The sequence below is a fragment of the Canis lupus genome, chromosome 7 (genome assembly GCF_011100685.1).
Source record: "Canis lupus familiaris isolate Mischka breed German Shepherd chromosome 7, alternate assembly UU_Cfam_GSD_1.0, whole genome shotgun sequence".
NCBI classification, from domain to species: Eukaryota; Metazoa; Chordata; class Mammalia; order Carnivora; family Canidae; genus Canis; species Canis lupus.
In genome coordinates this window covers 33083435-33107403 of record NC_049228.1, presented here as the reverse complement: position 1 = coordinate 33107403, position 23969 = coordinate 33083435, and the positions used below count along the sequence as shown (strand labels likewise).

At 37.6% G+C, this 23969-nt stretch overlaps 1 protein-coding gene across 7 annotated transcripts in view; it reads right to left on the bottom strand.

Moving 5' to 3' along the window:
• Positions 1–23969, bottom strand: part of WDR64 (WD repeat domain 64) — a 144553-nt gene that overhangs the window by 11181 nt on the left and 109403 nt on the right. For 6 of the 7 annotated variants that reach the window (XR_005362176.1, XM_038542678.1, XM_038542679.1 and 3 more), the window contains 8 exons: positions 20036–20166; positions 16838–16939; positions 14980–15049; positions 13754–13790; positions 12845–12984; positions 11207–11312; positions 5763–5821; positions 2322–2431 (listed from right to left, as the gene is read on the bottom strand). Coding sequence is in view for 6 of the 7 variants with exons in the window: in XM_038542678.1 (XP_038398606.1) it covers positions 2322–2431; positions 5763–5821; positions 11207–11312; positions 12845–12984; positions 13754–13790; positions 14980–15049; positions 16838–16939; positions 20036–20166 (755 nt within the window). In the remaining variant the exon portion in view is untranslated. Of the gene's footprint in view, positions 1–1390; positions 1515–2321; positions 2432–5762; positions 5822–11206; positions 11313–12844; positions 12985–13753; positions 13791–14979; positions 15050–16837; positions 16940–20035; positions 20167–23969 lie in introns of all 7 variants that reach the window. The other variant, XM_038542681.1, reaches the window with a different exon arrangement.

Here is a 23969-nt window from a genome sequence, read left to right as displayed (position 1 = left end):
ATTTTTTGTCACTGAGTTCTGAAATAGGGTGCCAGAAGAAGCAGCTCTTTATCTGTATGCATTATTTCTCCAGCGGTTCACTGCAGGAGATTCCTCTAAGTAGCCTACCTGCTTTAAAGTACTACAGAATGTCGTTAGCAGGAGTATGTGCCCTGGGTATCAAGGAAAGATAAAACAGTATGTGGAAGATTTTTCTTTTATGTCTTGATTTCAACCTCAGAATAGCAAATGATGGAAGCAGTCATCATGACCCATAAGGAGGATGAGCTAAATGAACTAAAGAGTTAATTGCATAAAGTCCAAGTGGTTTCCTATGTCAAGGGGGCAGGTGTTGAGGAGAAGGCAGAGCAGAGGTATTCACCTAGCACTCCTTGCATCTGACAGCCTCCTAAGAATGTAGCATGAGCACTTTACATCCTTACATAGTTGACTTCCCCAACACTGCATAAATGCTGTGGCTTTGCCAGAGTCTTTACCAAAGTAAAATGGACTAGCCCTTCCAGCATGGAAATTAGAGGGTCAGGACTATCTTCAGGACAACTCTCAACTCTGTTCTAGGACAGGACTGAAGCACTGTCTGCTCTCTTTGTTTAGTGGAATTCCCCCAGATGATTCTTCCTACCTCTCAGCCTGATTTACTGGGCCACAGATATGGATCTTCACCCCTTTGATCCTCTGTCCAAGAGCTAAGCCTTTATTACAGTTTTTCCTATTATAAAATCATAATCTTTCTGACAAGAAGGATTTAGAGTGTTAAAATTGCCTACTCCTTTAGAAAGTGGAAGCTAGTGTTTGCAAAAGGACAGAGCTTAGTTATAAAGAGAACTGTATCTGAGATAGCTATTTATAGAAATACTTTTTCTGAACTGTGTAACTAGGGAGATCTTCCCTTGAAGGAATCATGGAGAAAGTAATTTCTCCATGCCAAGGGCAACTAGTCTGAGCAGAGAATGCTCATAACAACAGAAGTGTGTGCACATATGACGTGTGTGTGTGTGTGTGTGTGCGCTACCATGTTCAATTAGCACTTCTGCTAATAGGTAGCTGAAAATAAGCTAGAACAGAGACCCAAGGGACAGAGTCATGAAAAACATCTATAATAATGAAATGCCATGTCCTTAATTATTCCTATGAATAAAACAACAGATTCCCTTTCTGGTGGAGGAAGAGCTCTATTTCACCCTGGTGAGGTCCTCACCTCCATGGACTCACCTTTAACTCAACATTTCTAAAAGTTTACCTTCACCCTTCCACACTCAAAATATTTTCCTCATTTAGTGTCTCCTCTCTTACTAAATGGTACAAATGTTCACTGAGTTGTATATGCTGGGAGGTATTCTTGCCATCTATCGATAATCTCCCCTTTCAGTTTACGTCTCCTGGATCTTACCTCCTAGATAGTTCTCAGGTCCAAACTATTTACTTCCAGCACAGTTACCACTGCCCTAGTCCAGGCCACTGCATTCAGCACAGACTTCAAACAGTTTTCTCTTTGATGCTCTGATATCCACTCCCTACATGTTATTTTTTAAAAATGTAAATCAGATTATGTTAGTCCTTCACTTAAAATTTGGGGGCTGTTTCTTTCAAAGTGAAAATCCAAACCAGCCTCAGGCTCACACAAGATCTTTTATGCAACGTGAAATATTCCTTCCTTTTTTAAATTCACTATGTTTAAACTTACCATACACTTTGAAGTCTCTTTGCCTCTCTCAATCTTACATGACTTTATTCTCCCAGGAGGATTATTCATTATCATGATTTTGAGACATTTTAACATGCAGCAATTTGTCTCAAAGAATGTCATGACATTTCCTTACTTTTTGTATACATATGCATTCAGCATTTTGTATCCTTAGCATTATCCAAGCAATTAAAATAAGTAGGCTTTGCAAAATCAATCACACTGTCCATGAAAACATTACCTTGCCTTCACTTTTCTTAGTTAAGTTGCACTTTGCTATGACTTTGTGACTTCTGATCTTGTGTCTCCTGTGGCCTTCCTTGGGTTTGGGTCTATCTCTCTGAGATAATCATCTTGCTTAATTTTTTGAAATGAGTCCACAAAAAAACACTTCTATTAAAGTACTTGTTATACTTCTAACATGGATGAGCAGGGCATCTCATCTCCTTGGGCAAGGAAAAGAATTCCAAACCAGTGGCCATCTTTTCAAATTCTTTGTGTGTGCTACCTTTTGTTTGTTTATGTATCTATTTTAATTACCCAATCAAGAGTGTATTTAGGGTACATAAACAAACTTAACTTAAAAATTTTACTTCTCATGCTCAAAACCCTAAATTCACAATATGAAGGTCCATACCTTACTGAGCCGTCAATGGAGGCAGTGAGCACCACTTGTTTGTCTTCTATATAGATTACTTGAATAATTTCTAAAGAATGAGCACGCCAGGCAAGCAGTTGCTTCAGTTTCTAGAAAGCAACAAGAAAGTGTATCCCGTGGAATAAGTGTATGCTGATCAAAATCCAATCTTGAGCAAAACCATTAACCATCAATGAGCCAAGCTTATGAGTGAATGGTGTGGACATCTGCGCAAGATGAAGTCTCTCTCCCTGTGACCTCTGCTTCCCAAACCCAAACTTCATTTTTAGGTGTTTGCTAACCTGCACACATCCTTTGGAGAGGAATGATCTTATGTCTTTAGCAATTTCTTATTTAAGTGAGGATTAACAATGAGGATTACAAAATGAGCAGATGAAAGAAAAGGGAAGGGCTGTAGGGGAGGTCAAGGCAGAGTGGAATCAGGAGCAGGAGGAAGCAGAGATGAAAGGTGAGGACCAAAAAATAGGCTGGGAAAACCTTCTGGTTTTCAAATTTTATCTAGAGATAGCCCTGGGTATTTTGTTCTCTTTTTTTCTTGTGGTGGCAGTGATGGTAGTGGGGTTATATATGATAACTATATGCCACAAGGAACTGACAAAAGGAACCTGCCTAGCTCGTTCTCTTTGAAAGGCATCAGGATGCTTGATTGGTATGTTCTTTCAAGATGTGCTTTATTCTCAAGTTTTCAGCCCTTAAACAGGAACTAGAGTTGTCCTGTCTAGTGAACTAGAGTTGTCCACTGGGGAGCTGACTCTGCAGCAACATTCCCTTAGAGCATGTTCACTCTCCATCTCTGATTAACATCGACCAAGCACTATGTCTTCCTGGGTCATCTACCTAGAGCATTTGTGTGGCTAGAATTCTGGCAGCTTGGAGTTATCCTATGAGTCTTCTATTCATTTAGACTCTAAAAAAGGTCAGACACAATTCCTCCTAAATTTGTTGGCCTTCTGACTCCGTTCCCTCTAGTTCTTAGAAAACCAGAGTGAAATCTGCATTCTCCTATTTCTTATTGTCTCATAGCTAGTCAAGAATATTATCCAAGCGTTCTTTCTCTGCCTTGGGATGGGATTCTCTAAGGCAGGGGTTTCCCTATCATGGGCCATATCTATAGTAAGAAATACACTGTACTTCATGATCCAATAAACAGATATAATACCTACACATGCATCCTGAATGAGTTTCAGTATCCTTCACAAAAGGATACTTAACTTTACTCTATGCAATGCACACTGGTATTGCCTATTCTATTCTATTGCATTTCATTCCACTCCATTTGCTTTTTTCAATGAAAATATGGTCACCACTCACTAAACTGATTTTATAACCCATAAGATGGTTATAGCCTATATTTAGAAAAACATTGCTCTAAGACTTTTTTCCTTGTAGTCATGGGTATACTATCACATGTATGATTTCTCTTTTCATGGACATGTTTTGACTATCCTATCTCTTAGAATACCTATACTATATGGAGCATTTTTTTAATGGTAATGTTGCAAAAAAAAAAAAAACAACCTAGATTAGCATCTGATGTATAGACTGACTTAATAGGTTTTCATTGTAGTTATAATCTATAACTAAACCTGGTTTAATTCATGGTATGTGTCAGTGTAAAAATAGGCATCTTATAATCAGATTCTGTTGTATATTTATAAATAGGCAGCCATGTACAAAGCAGAAATATAAATTGTCCAAATACAAAAAAGGTTGAAATGAGATTGAATATGGAAGAACCTCAAATAAGTTTATTAAAGTCCTTGCTTTTAAATTGGTAAAAATGCTATAAGTCTAATTTAATATTATTTTATAACTTTGTTTTTAAGGTTTTCTCTAAATGTAAATGTCTTGTTTGCCAGTTTTTGGAAACTCCACTTACAAAACTAGGCTTTGGGTCATATTTCTATGTCTTAAAATTAGTAATAGAATATGATAATTATCACAATTCAGAGAAAACATAACTTCCTGCCTCTAAATGTTTCAAGTATGTTATTTGCTTTTATTCCTCTCACAACATGCCTTGATTATAGGCCACTTATAGCTGTTGGTAAGTGAAACTTTGTGCCTTGTGAGTTTGAACGTTGTTTTCTATTTGAGGACAGTGACGGTTCTATATAGAAGGAGTGCTGTGTTTGGGGATAAGAAGCCTGTTCTGGCCCAAGCTGAGTCACTAACTGTTTGCATGATCCTAGGCAAGCCAGTCTCTGATTTTCCTTTGACAAAGTGGAGATAATCATACTAAAACTAAACATCTGAACATTATAAAACTCTAACTGGTTCTTGGAAACAGAAAATTCTGTGGATCAAATGAAATAGTGTTTGAAGCAGTAACCATTCTGTGACACTCTGTGAGGAATCCAATCCTAATCTATGTAAACATATGTTACTACCTATGATCCAAAAGCAAAAAAATTACTACTTATTTGCCTTTTGGATTTGAAATATGAATTTAAAAGGAAATAAACCTAGGGTAAAATAGTGCTTCCTTTTTGCAACCCTTAATTAGTGTTGAGTCTTTATAATATATGTAGCTATATTTGTATATCCACATTCATGCAAAAAGTGCATGTTTAAATGGTTATGAATAAAATTGGTGACATTTACATTGCATTAACACTAAAAAGAGCATAAAGTATGTTTGAATTACAAGGAGGATTTAGACTAGTTGTAAGAAGGAGTTTGAATTACAAGGAGGATTTAGACTAGTTGTAAGAAGGAGTTTCTTTCTTTTTAATTGAAGTATATTTGACATACCATGTTATGTTAGTTTCAAGTGTACAATATACTGATTTAACAACTCCATACATTACACAATGTTCACCATGATAAGCATAGCTACCATCTGTCACAACACAAAGTTATTACAGTGTTGTTGAGTATATTCCCTAGGCTGTACTTTTTATCCCCTTGACTTATACATAGTGGCTGGGCACTAGATTAGACTTGTAAAGAAAAGTTATAGAATTTCCTTTTGTGAAGATATAGAAGCTATCTAAACTTGAAGGACTAGATGATGTGTGAACTCTTTGAAGCTCTGGGTTTCTACATAGATTCTCTCAAATATGTGGAAACATGAAAGACGCTATAAAGCAGCCCAGTGGCTGGCTCCCTCACTCCCTCACTCATCCTCTCTGTTCACCAGTAAACCATTGTTATTTGGCATATAGCTTGTTTCTCTTTTCTTTTTTTTTATTTCAAATATAATTAACATGTAATGTTATACTGGTTTCATGTGCGCAAATTAATGATTCAACAGTTCTATACATTTCTTAGTGCCCTGAGATAATAGTACTCTTAAGATTCAATAGTATCATATATGACTCCAGAGAAGGGAGTCTTGTCTTATTCTATTTCTAGCACAGAGAAATGATCAATTAATACATGCTGGTTCATGAATTAAACTAAAACTAAAGTTCTTACCTTTTCGTCATGAGGTGGATCTAGGAAGGAACTGATACTGAAAAGGATAACATGTCCTTCTGTATAAAATGCAAGCATTGGAGTCTTTAGTTAGATATCCTATTGTCCAAGCAGATACCACCCAGACCACCAAATTAATTTGACTTAGGCACTTTTAACAGTAAATAAAATAGAATCTGAAAAACCAGAAATGAAAGAAAAAATTCATATCAATTTTTATATGTAAGAATTCTGTTTTGTTGAGTATACATAGCAACTTCATCATGACTTATTGTTGCCATGGATACTCAAAGTCAAAGTTCTTCTAGATGTCAGGATAGATGAAACATAAATAGAAATGAAAACATCACTAACAAATGGAGTCCAAACCGCTACAGAAATAATCATCCTACATTCCAAATGATAGTTACAAAGCTAGATTTAAAAATGCAATAGGGACTATATCTAGGCATATTCAAAATGCAGAAAGAAAAAAAAAACAATCTTGAAAGAAACCAGAGGGAAAAATTACCTTATCTGTAAAGGACCAACACAAGAATTACATCTAAATTCTCAGAAGCTGTGCAAGCAAGAAGACGGTGGAATGAAATATTTAAGTGTTGAGAGAAAAACCATCCACCTAGAATTCTGTACCTTGTGAAAGTGTCTTTTGAAAATGAAGGAGAAATACAGACTTTCCCAGACAAACAAAACTTGAGGGAATTTTTTGCTAGTAGACCTGCCTTTCAATAAATATTAAAAAAGTTCTTGGGGTGCCTGGGTGCCTCAGTTGGTTAAGAGTCTGCCTTTGGCTCAGGTCAAGATCCCAGGGTCCTAGTTTGAGTCCTGCATTGAGCCCATATAAAGCTCCCTGCTCAGTGGGGAGTCTGCCTTTCCCTCTCCCTCTGCACCTCCGAATCATGTGCATGCTAGCTCTCTCTCTTTCTTACACATGTGTTATTTCAAATAAATAAAATCTTTTTAAAAAGTGAAATATCAGAAGAAGTTATTAAAAGAGAAGGAAAATTATATAGGTAAGAAATTCAGATTTATATAAAGAGAGGAAAAGCATAATAGAAAGAATAAGTGAAGATAAAGTAAAAATTAACAGCAGTTTATCTGAAGCAATAATAGCAATAATATATTTGATTATTGTAACTTATAGATATTTGAAATGAATGACAGCTATGACACAAGGGATGGGAGGGAGAAATTAGGAATACTTTGTTATTATAAGGTACTTGTAGTATCACTGAGGTGGTGTAGTGTTTGAAAGTTGACATGAATTAGTTGTAAATGTATATTTCAAACTCTAGAGAAAACACTCAAAAATTTTTAAAAGATGTATAATTGATATGCTAAGAAAAGATATGCTAAGAGAAAGTGGGATGATATAAAATGTTCACTTAAAACCACAAAGGCAGAAAAAGTGAAAGACAAAACTAAGAACAAGGATAACAGAAAATAGTAAGAAATATGGTAGGCATTAATGTAACTATATCAATAATCACTTTATGTCAACAATCTAAGTAAAACCACTTAGACTTACATCGTCAGAATGAATTAAAAAACAATACCCAATTATATGTTGCCTACAAGAAATCCACTTTATATGTGAGGACACGTATAGATTAAAAGCAAAGGGATAGAGAAAGATTTACCATGTTAATGTTATCCAAAAGAAAGTAAGACCAGCTATGCTTCAAACAGAGAAGACTTCAGAGTAAGAGAAATTATTAGGGATGACTAGGGGCATTGCATCACAATAAAGAGGTTAATTCTCCCAGAAGACAATGATCCTTAACATTACATGCCTAACATCAGGGCAGCCCGGGTGGCTCAGGAGTTTAGCGCTGCCTTCAGCCCAGGGCCTGATCCTGGAGTCCCACATCGGGCTCCCTGCATGGAGCCTACTTCTCCCTCTGCCCTGTGTCTCTGCCTCTCTCTCTCTCTCTCTCTGTGTCTCTCATGAATAAATAAATAAAATCTTTAAAAAAAGAAACAAACATTACATGCCTAACATTACAGTGTCAAGGTATGTGGGATGAAAACTGACAGAACTCCAAGAAGAAATAGATAATGTACCTTTATAGTTGGAAACTTCAGCACCGTTCTATGAGAAATGGACAGATCCAGCAAGCAGAAAATCAGTAAGAACATAACTGAACTCAAAAACACCACCAGTCAACTAGATATAATTGATATCTATAGGCCACTGCATCAAAAAACAGCAAAACACTCATTAATCTCAAGCTCTCCTGGAACATTCACCAAGATAGACCACATTCTGGGCAATAAACTATACCTTAACAAATTTGAAATAATAGAAATCATACAGTGAGGGCCTTCAAACTACAATGGGATGAATTGGAAATCAGTAAGAGAAAGAAAGAAGGTAAATCCCAGAATAAGTAGAGATGAAGCAACATACTTCTAAATAATAGATCATAGGAAAAAATCTCAAGAGAAATCTCTAAATATTTTGAACTGAATAAAAATGAAAATATGACATTAAAATTTGAGGGAAGCAGCAGAAGCACTGCTTACAGGGCAATTTATATGCACATGTTAGAAAAAAAGAAAGGTCTATAATCTAAACTTCCAGGTTAAGACTAGGTAAAAAAGAGCAAATTAATCCAAATCATCTTAAACAGAAACCATTAGGTCAAAATGGGTTTAATGATGATTTCAGCACATATTTAAGGAAGAAATCTTAACAATTCTCTACAAACTCTTTCAGAATATAGAAGAGAAAGGGAATACTTCCTAACTTAGACAATGAGGCCAGAACACTCTACTATCAAGACCAGACCAAGTTATTATATGAAAATTATAAACCAATAGCTCTTATGAGCATAGATGCAAAAGCTCCCAACAAAATACTAGCAAATTGAATCCAAGAGGTATTAAAAAAATTATACACTATAAGGGTGACTGGGTGGCTCAGTCAATTAAGCATCAGGTTATGATCCTGGGATCGAGTCCTGAGTTGGGGCTTTGCACTGAGCATGGAGCCTGCTTGAGATTCTCTCTCTCTCCCTCTGCTCCACACCCCTTCCCCCACTTACACACTATCTCTCTCTCTCTCTCTCTCTCAAAAAAAAATGAATTATACACTATGGCCAACATTTAAAAATTAACTAATGTAATTCATCACACCAATAAACTAAAGAAGAAAAATCACATGATCACATCAATAGATGCAGGAAAAGCAGTTAATAAAATTCAACACTAATTCATGATTAAAAACTCCCAATTTAGATACAAACCTTACACATTTCCTACACGTGCACACACACACACACACAAACCAGCTCAAAACAACTCTAAGTGTAACCTGCAAAATCATACAACTAGAAGAAAACTCTAAATGACCTTAGATTTGGCAATGACTTCTCAGATACAATACCACAGTCAAAATACATGAAGAAAACCATTGATAAACTGGACTCAGTTAAAATTGAAAACTTTCAGGGGCACTTGGGTGGCTCATTGGGTTAAGCATCTGACTCGTGATTTTGGCTCAGGTCATGTTCTCAGGGTCCTGGGATCAAACCCCTCGTCAGTCTCCTCACTTTCCCCAGAGTCTGCTGGAGATTCTCTCTCTCTCTCTCTCTCTCTCTCTCTCTCTCTCTGTCTTCCCTTCCCACCCCCTTCCCCACCTCTCATGCCCTCTCTCAATAAATAAAAAAGCTTTAAAAAATTTGAAAGTTCTGCTCTGCAAAAGACACTGTCAAGAGAACTGGAAGACAAGCCACAGCCTGGGAGAAAATATTTGTGAAAGGCATATCTGATAAAGTACTCTTACCTTAAATATACCCAGAAATCTTAAAAGTCAACAATAAGAAAATAAACAACCTGATTTTAAAAGTGGGCAAAAGATCAGAACAGATAACTCACCAGGAAAATATACATATGTCAAAAAGTATATGAAAAGATATTCCACATTATATGTCATTAAAGAAGTGCAAGTTAAAACTACAAGGAGATACCATTACAAGCCTTTTAAAATGGCCCAAATCCAACACATCAAGAATACCAAATGCTGATGAGGATGTGGAGCAATAGGAACTCTCATTCATTACTGGTGGGAATGCCAAGTGGCACAGCTGTTTCAGAAGACAGTTTGGCAGTTTCTCACAGAAATAAACATATTCTTACTATATGATTCAGCATTGTGCCCCTTGGTGTTTACCCAAAGGCACTGAAAACTTTTTTCCACAGAAACACACACACACACACACACACACACACACACACACACAGATGTTTCTAGCAGCTTTATTTATTATTTCCAAGACTTAGAAGCAACCAAGATGTCCTTCAGTAGGTGAATGGATAAATAAACTGTGGTTCATCCAGACAATGGCATCTTATTCAGTGCTAAAAAGAAATGAGATATCAAGCCATGAAGAGACATGGAAGAAACTTAAATAAGTACCTCTAAGTAAGAAGTCTGAAAAGGCTAGATACCGTATGATTTCCAATATGATGTTCTATAACAAGCAAAACTGGGAAGACAATAAAAAGATCAATGTATGCCAGAAGTTAGGAGGAGGAAGGGAAGAATAGTCAGGACACAGGGGATTTTTATTGAAACTATTCTATATGGTATGACAATGGTGGATGTACATCATCAGACGTTTGGCAAAACCCATAGAATATGCAACTCCAAGAGTGAACCCTAGTGTGAACTATGCACTTTGGATGATAATGATGTGTCACTGTAGATTCATCAGTTGTAACAAACATACCACTCTAGGATATCAAAAGTGAGGGGAGGCCAGGGGCACTGGGATGGTGCAGTCAATTGAGCTCCCAGCTCTTGATTTTGGCTCAGGTCTGATCTCAGGGTGGTGAGATTGAGCTCCCCTGTAGGGCTCTGCACTCAGTAGGGATTCTGCTTGGGACATTCTTTCCCTCTCCCTCTGTCCCTCCCCTCATATCTGCTCTCCTTTCTCTCTCTCTCTCTCAAGTAAATAAAATCTTTAAAAAAAAAAAACCCAAAAAACAAAAAAGAGAATTCTGTTCCATGAAAGGACAACTGTATGAGTTATAGCAATCAATATAAAAGTCCCTTAGTGAGAACAAATAATCCTTTCTAATTAATGCCATTACTCCCTTTAATAATGAAGATTACTGCAACATAACTCTTTCAAGATTAAAAATAAAAACTTTACATTCTTCCCAATATGTAAGATGAGGGAATAGGTATTCCTGTAACCCCATTTAAAGGTGGAAAAAATAGCATGTCTTGCTTTAAATAAGGAGCTAGGAATGGAATAGGTTCTCATGACGTTCATTCATTGTTCTATTTATTCAGCAAGCTATTCATAACACTCTCTCATGCTTAAGCATCCTTCTCATTCTTTTGTCTCAATAAATGTCATGTATTGTCCTACATCTATCTTTATGTCATGTAGGTTGTGGGGCTACTTGTGGCTGACTACCTAAGTGTGACTTACCCACATTGCCAGTCAGAAGTATCCTGGTACACGAATCAGTATACAGCGACGTCAGAGAAATGGCTGAATGTTTTGTGAAAGGCAGCATATTTTTCAGTAGTTTTCCCTGAATAGAGTATTATAATAAATCCTATAAAATACTAATTTTGGAGTTCAACTTTATAAATATTCCATCTAAGAATTATCTCTACTCCTGGAACATGATTCTCTTCTTTGTAATACAAACAAATTGAACCTATCTGTAGGGACTTATTTCCTTGAAATTAACTATTCATAAAGATGTAGCAACTATTAATTAAGAGCAACTAGACTCATTATTATAGACCATTGCTGTACTTGGGGATTGTTTGTGCACTTCCCACGACCGCTTCTGTGAACTTCCTCAGACCTCTTTTCCAGGTGCATGTTCTCCTTCTAAACAAACATTCTTTTCAGGTTTAAGTGTACTTCACTTGTTTCAAACAGTAATGTTATTGCATTTGCCTTTTCAGAAATATCTGCTGAATATTGGTGCAAAATAAGGAGATTGTAAGAGATTCAAATTCAGCAGATTGTTTTAGTGCTTAGGAAAAGTCAGCACCAGGAAGGACTATCATAGGCACTGCCTTGCTTAGAGAATAAATATCCATGCTTCAGAAGAAATAATTTGCGTCTGCTGCTCATTTCCTGAGATTTACTTGAATACAATCTTTCTTCTATTTTCTCTCTTTTACTTAGACATTGCTCCAATACCAAGATACACTCAGGGAAAGTTGTTAATAGTTCACATTTTCAAACCAAGAGTTCCCCACTGATAAGCTAAGAGCTACTGATAAACTTGGAAGTTTTATCCAGTTCTGTGATCTTGGGTCTCACTATCTGCCATATGAAATTGTTGTTCTTTCCTGGATTTCCCATTTGCCTCTTTCAACGATTTCATTGTCACCAAGTCTACTCAAGATTCTTTCTTCCATCATGTCTGTTTTCTCAATTTTAAACTCCACCACCCTCTGCTCCAAGTCATTTAAAATTTTCTGGTTATTTTTTCATTGTAAAATGTTTAAGGACACAGAATACAATGTAATAGCTTCTTCCAATACTTTGGATAAATAAAATTTTATAGATATTCAATATTTGAGTGTTCTTATATTCTTTACTATAGTACATCATTAATATCCTCTAATGATATTTACATATCCAGTGAAATATTTAGTGGCATGTAATCATAGCTCAATATAAAGAAAGGAAAGATTAGGGGTACCTGGCTACCTCAGTCCACAGAACATGTGATCTTGGGGTCAGGATCACTCCTGATCTTGGGGTTATAAGTTTGAACCCCATGTTGGATATAAAGATTACTTAAAAATAAAATCTTTAAAAAGAAAGGAAAAGAAAAGAAAGATTTAAAATAGTTAACTTAGTTAACTAAGTTAACTAAGAAAGATTTAAAATAGTTAACTCTTGAGTTACAAAATGGTCTATGGTAAAGTTTGAGTAGCACTTTCAGGGAGCAGGCTGCAAAGCCAGCAATTTGTCTATAAGGTTGAAAAATACTAGAATTGGATGCTTTCTGGAACCTTAGAAGGCTAGGATTCATTCAGTAAGACTTTTTATCTTTCTCATTCTCTGCTGCTCCAGGTAAACAATAGGCCCCATCACCTCCATAGTCCACAAGCGAAGATGTCCATCCTCATGAGCAGTAACAATAATAGGGGGCTGAGCATCAATTAGATTGGTGCCTCCAGGATGTTTTTCGTCCACTGGCTGTTGCTTTTCTGCTGTGACATCAGTTTTCTCACCTAAGGAAAAGTTAATGAGCTACTATGTTTACAATACTTGGAATTCCAAATTTTATAGAACATAAAAGAGGAAGCAGGTAGGAAAATAGCAAAACAACACATTCTTTTCCCTAGAACGTGTTTTTCAACCCCAGAGAACTTCACTTGGGGCACAGAACAAAAAGGAATTAACAAATAGAATCTTGGCTCACTAGAGAACCTAAGAAGTTTATTTTTTATCCTATTACAAAAGCCTCTGCCCTGTACACAACAGCCAAAACTCAATATACGTCCCGTGTAAATCTTACATATCCAAAATGGCTTATGAATCCAGAGTAAATTTTAGGAAAACGGGTTGAAGACTAAGAAGCTCAGTAATGCATTGGATTTTTAAAAATCTAGAATTAGCACTTAAAAACACATGATCATAATGGAAATTCTGCCTCTTAGACTACAGAATCTTATATCACCTCAACATTTAGTCACAAAAAGAATATACTGTGGGGTGCCTAGGTGGTTGAGTAGCTTAAGAGTTTAACTCTTGATTTTGGCTTATGTCATGACCTTGGGGTCCTGGGATTGAGCCCCACATTGGGCTCTGTGCTCAGCACAGGAGTCTGCTTGTTCCTCTCCCTCTGCTCCTCCCCCAACTTGTGCTCTCTCTCTAAAATAAATAAATAAAATCAATTTAAAGATAGAATATATTGTATATTCACTAAGAATATTCTATAACCAAAACTCCCTATTGCAAAGGAATTGTTACAAGCCAGAGAGGTAATTTCATACTGACCTTTAATTTCATTGTCATGTATGCTCTGTTTGCTTCCCTGAATTAGGGGAGAAAAAGAGAAAGTATTTCTATGACATTGTAAGGAAATGAGATATACTGGATGAGTGAATTTACATTTTTTTTAATTTTTAATAATTGGAGTATAGTTGACACACAGTGTTACATTGTTACATTAGTTTTAGATAAATAACATGGCAACCAGACATATCTTTACGTTATGCTTATGCTCACCATAAGTGTAGCTCCCATCTGTCACCATGCAACGCCATTCCAATACCATTTGACTGTATTTTGTAGGTTGTGTCTTTTCTTCTCGTGACTTATTCATTCCACAACTGGAAGCCTGTTTTCCCTTCACCCATTTTTGTCCATTCCCCCACCTCTCCCTCCCCTTTGGCAAGTATCAGTTTGTTCTCTGTTAAATTTACACTTCAAAGCAATAATTTTAAAACTATTTTTGAATTAATTCTTCCGAAAAATGTATTGCAGAGATTGTCATGTTCACAAATAGGGGGTATCTGTAACAACATGCTAGTGGCTCAGGTAGAGTATAATGATGAGAGTAATTACATGTGTAATGCATGCCATATTCTTGGTGTACATGATCTCGAATTCTACTAGCAGCTTAGCAAGTTAGGCTTTATTATTCCCTTTTTACTGATGAAGGAACAAAAACTCAGGAATTAGGTGAAATCTCTAAATCTAGTGAGAAAATAAACAGAGCACTTGGATTGAAGTACAAGTCTGTCTGACACTTACAACACTGTAAGTTTATTCTTTTCACCATACTAGTAGTCCTAAAATAATTTTTGCAGTAAAAAGCTTCCTTTAAACAAAATCCTACCAGAGTTGTAATGTGTAAAATCTATAAAACTGAGACTGAAAACAGTTTGAAAACCAGTGTGTTACATTGTGTGTTGTCTCTTCCTCCTGTGAAATGTGTGTAATACTTTTTAGCAAAAAAGATTGCCTAGAATTGCTTTATTATTTCAGAAATGTGAAAATAGCCTATGTAATTTATTTTATTTATGAGTGTGTATCAATATGAAAGCCTTAAAAATACAGGAAATAAAAGATGAACACAGTTTAGACATTACTTTTTAGGAAGTTTTTACAGGCACACGTCCACACAGCATTTTTCGACCTTGACCTTCTATCAAAGGAAGGAAAAATCACTATTTTTGAATCAACATTGGATGTAATAGGATATTCTATTTCTTGCTTACCTTGCTACTCTGTGGACCTTTACTAGAATCACATTGGGACGAAGAGCACACAGAATCCTGACTTGATTTCCTACAAGGAGAGGGAGGAAACCCAAAGAAGGAAAGTTAAGATATTCCATCACACCCAAAGTGTACTCTTCTGTGTTTTAATTTCTGTAGATTACTTCTTCTATCATCTATGAATACGGAGCCACTCACTTAAGAAACAAATCACACCTTATATCTTGTGTTACAAATGTTCATGTGTCTGGAATTGGTAGATGCTTTGGAGAGCCTCAGTAATTAAGATTTATTGTTGCCTGGGTCTGGGAAATAAAGATCTGCCCTGTACCATTACTCAGGCTAGATTTAGTCTCAGAAGCTGATACTGAAATGGCAGGAAGCAGGCTAGAGGTGGGCACCTGAGAAGCTTGGCTAACTTCTGTCCTATAGTATCTAGTTGTGGCCTGGTCATCTTGGCGATGCTCTGCTAGATCGGGCTGGAAAGTGGCTTAGGTTCTGGTGCAGGCATAGATATGGAACAAGTTTTCAAAAATAGTCTCCGAAGGGGAACCCTCTTACACTGAGGGTGTGAATACAAGCTGGTCAATCACTCTGGAAAACAGTGTGAAGTTTCCTCAAGAAGTTAAAAATAAATCTATTCTATGACCCAGCAGTTGCACTACTAAGTATTTATCCCAGAGATATAGATATAGTGAAATGATGGGAGACCCTCATGCCAGTGTTCATAACAGCAATGTCCACAATAGCCAAACTGTGGAAGGAGCCCAGATGTCCTTTGACAGATAAATGGATAAAGAAGATGTGGTATATATACAATGGAATATTACTCAGCTATCAGAAAGGATGAATACCTACCATTTACATTGACATGGATGGAACTGGAGGGTATTATGCTGAGTGAAGTAAGTCAATTGGAGAAAGACAATCATCATATGGTTTCACTCATGTGTGGGATATAAGAAACAGTGAAAGAAACCATAAGGGAAGGAGGGGATTCTTAGTGGGGAAAAATTAGAGAGGAAGACAAACCACGAGAGACTCTTGACTCTGGGAAGTAAAAGGAGGGGTGCAGAAGGGGAGGTGGGTGGGGAGATGGGGTATCTGGATGACAGGCATTAAAGAGGGCAGGTGATGTAATGAGCACTGAGTGTTATACTATATGTTGGAAAATTGAATTTAAATTAAAAAATAAATAATAGTCTCAGAGTAAGGCAATTTCAAGTCAAGGGGTAGGGAGGGTGTTACCTAGGTGTATAGGTATACTCACTGCTCACTACTAGGTGACCTGAAACTAGCACAGAAGCTTTGGATTTCTTCTGAGATATGTTTACCATTACGTGTTGCCTGAAAACCAGAGCTCTCAAGTATATATAAACAGGAAAAATAGCTTTTCCTAAATATTTAAAAAACAATGCCCTGTTCCCCCAGAAATGGATGGAGATGGGTCAGTTTCAGTAGATGTCATATGACACCCGCTGCCATAGGGTCTTTTACATTTACCCTGCAAATGTTTCCTTCTGCCTCATGTCAGTGCTCATAGAATTAGATTTTGGCCACAGTGAGCACTTGATTTTGGTCAAGTGAGCATTGTCTATCTCTTCTACTGGTGTAGAGATTGTTTTGAGGCTGACATGCTAAAGGAAGTTACAACCCCACACAGCAAATTAGATCTCTGGGGACCACCCACCTACAAAAGACAGCAACAGGGAAGACAGCTTAAGCCAAGTCATGCACCCAGTTTATGTCTTCCCTCAGGTGTACCTTCCTTCGTGCTGCGATAAAGAGAACTCCTTTTACACTGCTCACCCAAGTCCCAGACTCCCAAGTATTTCTTGATCACTAAGTACTGAGTTACCTTGCACATTCAGGGGTTCGAAAAAGGAACAGTATGTCATTAATTTTAAAGCGTTTGGGATCCAAATCCGGGTCTCCGGTGAAGCAATTTTCAGGTCTGTACCTGGAAGTAAGCATGCATTCACATAAAAAACATTTACAACTGAGGCAACTTCCATTCCTTATAGCATACATCCCATGCAGAGCCAATTGACTCCGGCAATGTTGAGATCACTGAACATGAAGAGAAAACCCAGATCTTAGGCAAGTTTGAACCAATCTTCTTGAATAAGGCACTGTGTAACAACATGACCATTCAGTGTTTAAAAGTCTTTTAATCCAATAAATAAACAAACAAACAAGTAAATAAATAAATAAATATAGTCTTTTAGTCCATTAGCTGGTCTAGTCAGCCTATTTACAGGTTTGAAGGAGTTTATATATAACCTCCTCGAAGTTTTGAGAAGTTTAAAGAGTAGAATTATCCTCTTTGACTAAATATTTGAATGAAATAGGGTGATTGACCTCAAGTTGCTTAGAAGTGAGTGAAGAAGACAAACAGGTAATTCAGTGATTACACTGCACTAGTTGCTCATCTCCTGTTGACCCAGGTTCCTACAAACCATACACCTTTCTGGGCTGGTTCCTGGGAACGCAGGGATAGCCCCTAAACCACCCAAACTGGCACTTCATGCTTGGTTTCTAAAGTCTTGCTTAACATTCCTTACTGCAAATAGATCTTGTATCACAATGTTCCATTTCCTTTAGTGGAAATTGCCTCTGCTAACTTGGACTGATGATTGATGGAAGAAGCTCCTGGGGAGTGAACCAAGCTCTGAAGAAGAGCCTGTGAGCTTAATGACGTGTGGAGTTCAAACTTTTTAGATACTTCTGCTCTGTGGATAAGCCAAATGGTTAGTAATCAGCAAGAACAATTTCCAATTTGGACCCCAAAAAAGCATAAGGCTTTAAACAAGAAGAGAAGCCCTGTTTCTTCTGATTGGTGAAGGGTCTCAGGCAAGTTTGAGGTGGAGGTAGAGATGGCTTCAACTTTAGAGCCTTTTTAAGGGCTGGGCCCAAATTACATTAGACAGTTTTGTACTAAATTGTATGTTTTACAAAATACTAAAGTGATTCTAAATCAATTATTTTTGTAGAATCATAATCATCTTCTCATGGGAAGGGAATTCAATGTGTGGCTTGCTATACTGTTATTTTTCTCTGACTGTGTTAGGGTTTGCATGCATCCCTTGGCAAAGTGCCTAACCCTTCAATAAGGAGCATCTCCTCCTTCAAGTTGGGAATATTCTTAGAACAGCTTCCCTCTTTATGCTGTGGCAGCAAGACTAGGGTCTTTGCCTTTCTATCTATCTGCTTTCCCTTCATAGTGAGTCATGCACAAGCTGATACTTACAGTGTAAGAAGTGCTTTAATAAGAGAATAAAGAACTGCACAGTGCATATTGATATGGGTATCAAGTGACAAGCATACAGTCATGAGAAAGCCCAAGGGCAAAGGGTTGAAAGGGATGAACAGAAGGATGACAAGAATTCTAAGGGCAGTGCCCAAGAGAACAGAGGGTTGAGGTACAGAGGGAGGGCTCTGCAGAAATTGCTAATTCAACTAAAGTTCCAAAGGAGAATCAATCCAGGTCGAAGAAGAAAGGAATATGCCTCTTCAAAAGTTGGTTAAAAGTAATGATTCAGACTTAGGCAGGAAAGAGGCATGGAGTCCAGGTGGACCAGGAGTATGTAAGGCAGATGCATTCTGCATTTTCCTTTTTTTCCTTTATCCTTTCTGTCTTCTTCCTCTTTTATACCTCTTCCCTTCCTCTGAATGCTTAGCTAGACTTGATTTTATATTTGTTCACTCATTAAGGTTCTTGACCATCTTGTACCTCAAAGTATAATATTACAAATTCCTTTGACATAGGATGTTCACACATGGCCCTTGCTTATAGTCCAATTAGACAACTGTGGAGAGCTTATTATTTATGACTCACTCAAAGCTAAAAAACCCAATGTTACATCATTTCCTTTACAACCAATGGCAAGAACATTTAAAAATGGATAGCAGGGGGCTCTTGTATGGCTCAGTCAGTTAAGCGTCGACTCCTGGTTTCAGCTCAAATCATGATCTCAGGATTGTGAGACCAAGCCCAGTGTTAGGCTCCAAGCTCAGCAAGGAGATTGCTTGAGATTCTCTCTTTCCTCTCCTTCTGCCCCTCCCCGCCTTCACGCATGTCAGCTTGTGCATAACTCACTATGAAGGGAAAGCAGATAGACAGAAAGGCAAAAACCCTAGTCCTGCTGCCATAGCATAAAGAGGGAAACTCTCCTTAGAATAAAATAAAAAAGAAATGATAGCAGGGACTGGGTAAAACTTTTGGCCATGGTATAGGGCAAATCTAATTGGTTGAGATTCATTTTTTTAAATATTTTATTTATTTATTCATGAGACACAGAGAGAGAGAGAGAGAGAGAGAGGCAGAGACACAGGCAGAGGGAGAAGTAGGGCTCCATGGAGGGAGTCCAACCTGGGACTCAATCCCGGGACCCTGGGGTCATGCCCTGGGCGGAAGGCAGGCGCTAAACAGCTGAGCCACCTGGGCTGCCCGGGTTGAGATTTATTTATTTGCATATGCCATCCTCTTGTTAGCACTGACCTCTAATACACTGAGTATGTTTGTTGAGGTGGTGAATAAAAAGGACAACCCATCTGGAATGCCACTTACCATTTGACTTTGGTGACTGAGTAGATGATGGTGGGAATACAGGAAGATATGTTGCATGGGGGAGGGGGAGACTGGGACAATATTTTGGGCTTTAATGGTGTTGCTGGTAGTAGTTGCTAGATATGTGTGTATAAAGCTCTAGGGAGGTTAGTGTTTAAAACATGTACTTTAACTTTTTTTTTGTACTTTAACTTTTTGTTGAGGTTATAAATTTGGACAAGATCACGCATGAAAGTACTCCTAGAAGAGTGAAAGTCAAGGCATTTGAGAATATGAATACTTAAGGTTCATCTTATTCACATTATTCTGGGATTTGGACATTCTGAACCAATCTCATGAATATAATTTCTAGAAAAGCCTCTCTTGAGAGTTATCACCGGTGTTATACCACTGTTACTTATTGCCTTAAAAAAAAAAGCATTGAGGGCTACTTTGGCTCTACTGCAGTACAACTTTTGTATTGTTTAAGGAAAAGATGCAACTTACAGTTCTTTGACAGTAGAGTTTACAAAATCCCATAAGATAATTGCACCATTTAAAGTTCCAGCAGCTATCAAATTATATCCTTCTACTTGTAATAAATCAATGCAGTTCACTTCCATATTGATGGCAGGATTCTGAAGAAGAAAGGAAATAGACTCATGGACCATCATGAACACAGTATCTAACCACAGTACAAAAGCTATGTGTACACTTCATTATTCTGTCATTAAAACAAATTGTCTTATTTTTTAAGTTACTTAAAATTACTATTACTAATTATTATGAAATTTAGTAAAATAGAGTTAGTTTTGCATTAAAGCTTGTTTTAACTTGTTGAATTCATTGAAAAAACAACAAAATATACTCTTCCACCTACTGGCTCCTTCCTCTCAGCCTTGATTTATTCTTCCTTGACCAACCAACCCTTAGATCACTTTATCATCCTTCTCTTCCTTCAAACTTTTTGAAAATATTCTGCATTGGCTGATTCTCCTCATTGACCTCCTTTTTACTCACTCTTTGCTTCTGCTCCATAGTACTCTCTGAAAACTTTTTCTTTCTTTTTTTTTTTTCAGATTTATTTATTTATTTGAGAGAAAGAGAGAGAGCACGTGAGCAGGGGGAGGGGCTGAGGGAGATGGAGGGAGAGAATTCTCATACTTCCTATGGAGTGTGGAGTCTGACGCAGGGCTCCATCTCAGGACCCTGAGCCAAAATCAGGAGTCAGAGGCCTAACGGCCTGAGCCACTCAAGTGCCCCTGTGAAAACGTTTTCTATTTATCACTAAGCACTTTCTATTGCTAGCCCTTTTAGCACTTTTTAATTGTCTTTCTTCAAGTTTCTGTTGGGCACCTGCTGTTAGGCTCCTGAAATACAAAGTCAAATAGAATGTCTGTGACCTGGAGAAACATAATATGATGAAAGTATTGAGATTAAGTCCTGTACAATTTGAAAGAGCTATATTGGAGGCAGGCACAAGACATTATAGGAACATGGAAGAGTGAGATCTAAATAAGACTAGAGGTCTATTATATAGATGGCCAACAGGCACATACAAAAAATGCTCAACATCACTAATCATCATGGAAATGCAAATCAAAACCACAATGAGATAGCATCCTACACCAGTTAGAATGGCTAAAATCAAAATGACAGAAATAACAAGTGTTGGTGAGTATGTAGAGAAAAAGGGATCTTTGTGCACTGCTGTGGGAATGTAAAGTGGCACAGCCACTGTGGAAGACAGTATGGAGATTCCTCAAAAAATTTAAAAAAGAACTACCATATGATCCAATAATCCCACTACTGGATAATTACCCAAAGAAAATGAAAGCATCAGTTTGAAAAAATATATGCACCTCATATGTTCATTGCAGCATTATTTACAATAGCCAAGATATGGAAGCAACCTAAGTGTTCATCAATAGATGAACAAATGGATAAGGAAGATGTAGTGTACACACATCTCCCCTCATACACACACCATCACTACCACCACCACCACCACACAGGAATATCACACAGCCGTAAAAAAACACGAAATCTTGCCATTTGCAACAACATAGATGGAATTAGAGAGTATAATGCTAAGCAAAATAAGTCAGAGAAAGACAAATGCCATGTGATTTCATTCATATGTAGAATTTAAGAAACAAAATGAATGAGCAAAGGAAAAAAGAGAGAGACAAACCAATAAACAAACTCTTAACTCTAGAGAGAAAACTGCTTGTTACTAGAGGAGGTGTTAGTGAGGAGATGGAGGAAATAGGTGATGGGGATTAAGGAGTACACCTGTCATGATGAGCACCAGGTGATGTAGGAAACTGCTGAACCATATATTGTGTATATATTGTACAACGGGAAATAATATAACACTGTATATTAACTGTACTGAAATTAAAATTTTAAAAAGGATGAGATCATGCCATTTGAGAAAGCATGCATGGACCTAGAAGTTATTATGCTAAGTGAAATAAGTCAGACTGAGAAAGACAAATACCGTATGATTCCACTCACAAGTGTAATCTAAAAGAACAAATAAACAAAAAGCAGAATTGAACCTATAACTACAAAAAACAAACTGATGGTTGCCATAAGGGAGGCAGGTGAGAAGTTGGCAAAATGAGTGAAGGGGAGAGGGAGACACAGGCCTCGAGTCATGGGATGAGTAAGTCATGGAGATAAAAGGCACAGTATAAGGAATACAGTCAATGACATTGTAATAGCAATGTATTAGGTCCAACGGTAGCTACACTTGTGGTGAACACAGCATAATGTATAAACTTGTCAAGTCACTAAGTTGTACACTTGAAACTAATGTGACATTGTGTGTCAGCTATATTCAAATTAAAAAAAAAAAGATTACAGGTGTATTATTCTCATCACTCTCAACTGCTCTCTCCTTCCTGAAACTTCTTACTCTCTTGACATCCTTGACACCAGACCCTGAATTTTGCTTGTTTCTGTATGACCCTTTCTTTTCTTTTTTTTTTTAAAGACTTTATTTGTTTATTCATGAGAGACAGAGAGAGAGAGGCAGAGACATAGGCAGAGGGAGAAACAGGCTCCTCGTAGGGAGCCCGATTTAGGACATGATTCCCGGACCCGGGATCACGACCTGAGCTGAAGGCAGATGCTCAACTGCTGAGCCACCCATGCATCCCAACCCTTTTCTTTTCCTATTTGATACCCTCTTATTCTGTCAACCTGTTAAATATTAATATGCTGAGGGTTTACCTCTAGCCCATTTGCTTTTCCTCTTTTCCAACTTCTTCTGGGCAATCTTGCCAATCTCAATGCCCTAATAATTTAATCAATCCCCTTCTATAAGCTTCAGGATTGTATATTTAATAACTTAGAAATTTTACAGGTGTCTCAAAGTTAATACGTGTAAACTTTAGCCTCCTTCAAGCATGTTATTTCATTCTATTCTGTAGCTCACTGGTAGCACCACATCGCAGTTCAGATTTCAAGTTAGCTCCACACTGTCCTTGATTCCTTCTTTTCTCTCAGGACCCGCCTCCCAACTGCATGACATCAACCACTAATGAATGAAGTCCAAACTCTGCTACTTTTGCCACTTAAATATTCCTTGAAACCTCTCCTTCCACCACCTTCCTTATCATGGTCTTATCTCCTTTAACCAAAACAGTGGATTATTGCCTGAACCTTCTGTCTGCAATCTTGTCCCATTCAAAACCATCATCAAAGCAACATCATAGGTGCTACCCACAACACCAGTATGATGTCACTTCTCATTTAAAGCCCTGCAATGGTTTTCCATTTCTTATACAATATTCATATGTCTTAATATCCTGAGCTCGATCCAGCCCTACCTATCTATCCAGCTCTATCTCCCTCACTCCCTGTCTTCCTTGAGCAATGCTGAGATACTTGCAGTTATCCCTTGCAAACCAAGCAATTTCTTACCTTTGTGGCATTTTTCATTTTATCTCCCCCACTTGACATTCACTTTGCCTTCTCAACCCCCCCCCTTAGAAACTTCCTATCTGGGCTGAGCTAAGTCTTGATAATTCTTCCAAATCTAACCAGCAATTATTTTTAGGAACCTCATCTGGCCTAACCCTCCAAGCTCTCTGCTGTGCTGTCATAGTGCAGTGGTACAGGTCCCATACCTCATTAATCTTTGTATTCCTGGTGCTAAGAACAGTGCATGCTACATAGCAGGTGTTCAATAAACAGTGCTTCATAAATGGAAGAGTTTTAGAAAAAGAGAATTTCCAGGAACACCTGGGTGGCTCAGTGGTTTAGTGCCTGCCTTTGGCCCAGGGTGTGATCCTGGGGTCCCTGGATCGAGACCCACATTGGGCTCCCTGCATGGAGCCTACTTTCTCCCTCTGCCTATGTCTCTGCCTCTCTCTCTCTCTCTCTCTCTGTCTCTCATGAATAAATAAAATATTAAAAAAAGAATTTCCAT